General features: G+C 37.8%; 1 protein-coding gene across 1 annotated transcript in view; it reads right to left on the bottom strand.

Moving 5' to 3' along the window:
* Positions 1-2,641: 2,641 nt before the first annotated feature.
* tep1 (telomerase-associated protein 1) overlaps positions 2,642-3,618 on the bottom strand; it is a 50,801-nt gene continuing 49,824 nt past the window's right edge. The window contains exons 54-55 of the mRNA XM_088346598.1: positions 3,168-3,272; positions 2,642-3,092 (exon numbers count right to left, since the gene is read on the bottom strand). Coding sequence (XP_088202724.1) covers positions 2,973-3,092; positions 3,168-3,272 — 225 coding nt within the window. The 3' untranslated portion in view covers positions 2,642-2,972. The remainder of the gene's footprint in view (positions 3,093-3,167; positions 3,273-3,618) is intronic.

Raw genomic sequence — 3,618 nt, 5'->3', positions numbered from 1 at the left:
CGCGTCTCACCTGGCAGCGGATTGGTGTGTGCTGCGGTGCGTTCATGGCTGCTTGGAATTCTTATCATTATAATTGGAATTGTTTTTATTTGTGATAATAATGGGATTATACGTGAAACTCTAGGATAAATGTGTCCGGAAAAAAAAATATAAAAATTAAAGTCAGGATAAACATAGTAATATTTACAAGGTAGTGCTTGGAGAGAGTCACTACATCAGACAAAAAGCACCGACAAAGAATGCGATGACGTTAGCAGAAATGTATTTCCAAAATAGAGCAATATATTTTCTGTATATATCCATAAGATTGTGCATAAAAATCAAGTGAATTAAAGTGAACGTCAATGGCTCTATTTTGTTTTATAAAAATGTTCTAATTACGGCAAAAAAAAGAAAAATAAAATAAAAAGTGCGATGCATAATTTACCTCGTCTAAGAATGTGGTGTTCGTTCTGCAAAAACAAACTGTTGCTGTGAAAACCTAATCTCCACAAAAGTCATTTTTCAGGATGGAAAAACACAAATTTAGCTCCCCTGGAAAAAAAATCATGGAGAAAAATACATGAAGGCGGCAGCGCAGTGGTTAGCGTGTGTGCAGTGCAGTTCTGAGGTCATGAGATCAAACCTTCCTGTGTGGAGTTTGCACTTCTCCCTGTGCTTGCATGGGTTTCCTCTGAGTACTCCGGTTTCCTCCCACATTTCAAAAACATGCATGTCAGGTTAATTGGCCTGTCCAAATTGTCTCTAGGAGTGACTGAGTTAGTTAACTGTCTCTTTGTGCCTTGTGACTGGCTGACAACTAGTTCAGGGTGTCCCTTGCCCACTGCCCGAAGATTGCTGGGATGGGCTCAAGCACCCCCTGCTACCCTACTCAGGATAAGTGTTGTGGATAATGAATGAATACATGAAAGTAGCAAGATTGTTATGTGCCGCGCTGCGTTCATTTGCTGCTTAGAATTGTCAATATTCATTAGATCGTTTGTAAAACATGCATTAAATTGGACATTAGTCTTTTTTACGTATTCATTTCGAACTTTTGAATATTAACATTTCATTACAAAAATGAATTTAGGAAATGTTTCCATGAAGGCTCAGGTACATCTAATATTGGAGGGCCTGTCTTACATGGCAGCGGAATTGTGTTGTACTTTTTGGAAATCTTAATATTCATGATAAGATTGTGCGTGAAACATGATTACATTCAAGTGAAGGTTTTTTGGGATCAGAGAGCAACTATTTTGTTGATGGTTAGAGTGAACCGCTGCAAGTATGATATATATATATATATATATATATATATATATATATATATATATATATATATGCATTTATGAAATAACCTAAATAAATAAAACTATTGCATCCTGGTCATCCTGGAAGGGGGATTACCACTTCTGAGGCCCTTTCTCAAGGTTTTTTTTCCCCATGCTGATGTTTCGAGTTTTTCCTTGTCTGCCCGTTGGTTTAAAATCAGGCGATCATGTCATCGTAATCCTGTACAGTCCTTTGAGACATCTTGTGATTGAGGGCTATACAATTAAATATGACTTGACCTATTTTACTACTATGTTACTCATATGTTATTACCGGTACCATGTTGTAAATATGAGTAGCTGGGTTAAAATAGGCTCAGTCAACCATGTAAGGGCACTGATTGATTTACATACGTAAACGATTGGCTAACATTATAAATAACTTTAGAAGAACTCATCATGTCAGTGATTTTTCATGCCAGTTATAAAACACATTTCCTAAAAAAAACACAATGACCTATCTTTATTGAACTACCGTATTTTCAAAACCGGTTTGCAGGCTCCTCAGCTGTTCTTAGAGGGGCACCTGGTATCCGGAAGGTTTTTTTTTTGTGTGTGAAAAACAACCAGTATTAGAACTTTTTTTAAAGTGAAAATAACATTAGAAAAAAAAACAACAACCCATAAATATCCGAAATATACTAATTTTGGCGATTACAAGTCAAGTCAAGCCATGTTTATTTGTATGGCCCCTAATCACTGAGTCTCAAAGGGCTGCACAGACCACAGATTATTGCAAACCACATACCAATACATGCCCTGATCTAGAACCTACGCGAGGGCAAGGAAAAACTCAAAAACCTCAACATGAGGAAAATGAAGAAACTTTGAGAAGGGACCGCACATGAGGTAATGCCCCTTCCAGGATGACCAGGCTGCAATGGATGTTGCAATAAATAATAATACACAGATATTGTCAACATAAAATGTAGGTTATTCATATGCTATAGAATAGAAGTGTGTTTAAAGTCTAGATTTAAAGATTTCCACTGAGGTTGCAGATTGAATCTCAAGGGGATGAGCATTCCACAGCACTGGGGCACGAATAGAGAACGCTCTCGAACTTGCGGATTTCTTCTTGGCTCTTGGGATCACTAGTAGAGCGGCATTTTTAGAGCAAAAGCTCCGGACCGCAAATTAGGGCGAAAGTAAATCTGAAATATATGAGGGAGCAAGTCCATGCATGATTTTGTATACTACCAACAGAACCCTAAAATCACATCTTAAGCTAACAGGGACACAATGCAGGTTAGCTAAAATCGGGGTGATGTGGTCAAACTTTCTTGTATACAAGTTTGCAATGTAAATGAAGGGGGGGACAAATCACATACACAGTGGAATTGCGTTTAATTTAATGTGTCATTAAGGACAAAAAGTGCACTTTAACCCATTACTTCTACTAATAATTAAAAAAAAAAAAACACAAAGTTTTACAGGTAATACATACCATCTTAAGTGATTATTCAAACAAACAGAAGCTTAGCTCATACAAAAGCGCAGGCTGATTCAATAAGAGTCTGTAATATATTTAAACCAAAGGCACAATCGAGCATGCCCGAAAAAAGGTACCTCCAAACAACACATTCTCCTTATTTTGCACAGAAAAATCATATTTGGTATAGGATAAACAAGAATAATTATCAAGTGTAGTGCATTTTTCTATCCCCTCCAGGAAAGGAAGTAAACTTTTCCAAGCTTGTCCCCGCACACCAATTCATGCGGTTTTTCTGGGTTCACCTCAAGCAAAATCACAGGACCGCTGCATACAAACATTCCCACCTGGAAAACAAAAACAGAATAATAAACACAAGTAACGCAAAGGTAAATAATAATGAAAGAGTGGGAGATACAGACTTGTTTGATGGTGCTGCGTTCCCAGAGCTTCACGCTACGGTCGAAGGAAGCTGAGATGATAAGGCTGCTGGTCAGCCTGAGCACACTGATCTTATCATGGTGAGCCTGAGTGGGGGTACAAAGGCACACAATTCAATCAAACAAAGGTGCATGACAGATCATCAACGCACTTCACCTCAAAACGCTTTAAAATGTTGAAAATTATTCAGCATACAGGTGACCGCCGGGATACTGGGTCACCGTCTTATGATGTTTTTACAGTGCAGATATATTTTTCTGAGGAGTCAAGTCATGTTTATTTGTATAGCCCTTAATTACAAAGAGTCTCAAAGGGCTGCACAGAGCACAGATTATTGTAAACCACAGACAATTATTACACCATCCCCTGATCTAAAACCTACATGAGGGCAAAGAAAAACTCAAAAACCTCAACATGAGGAAAATGAAGAAA

Source organism: Urocampus carinirostris, chromosome 1 (genome assembly GCF_059441175.1).
Source record: "Urocampus carinirostris isolate Australia breed hairy pipefish chromosome 1, RoL_Ucar_1.0, whole genome shotgun sequence".
NCBI lineage: Eukaryota > Metazoa > Chordata > Actinopteri > Syngnathiformes > Syngnathidae > Urocampus > Urocampus carinirostris.
The sequence above is the reverse complement of the archived record's forward strand: the minus strand, read 5'-3'. Positions and strand labels throughout refer to the sequence as shown.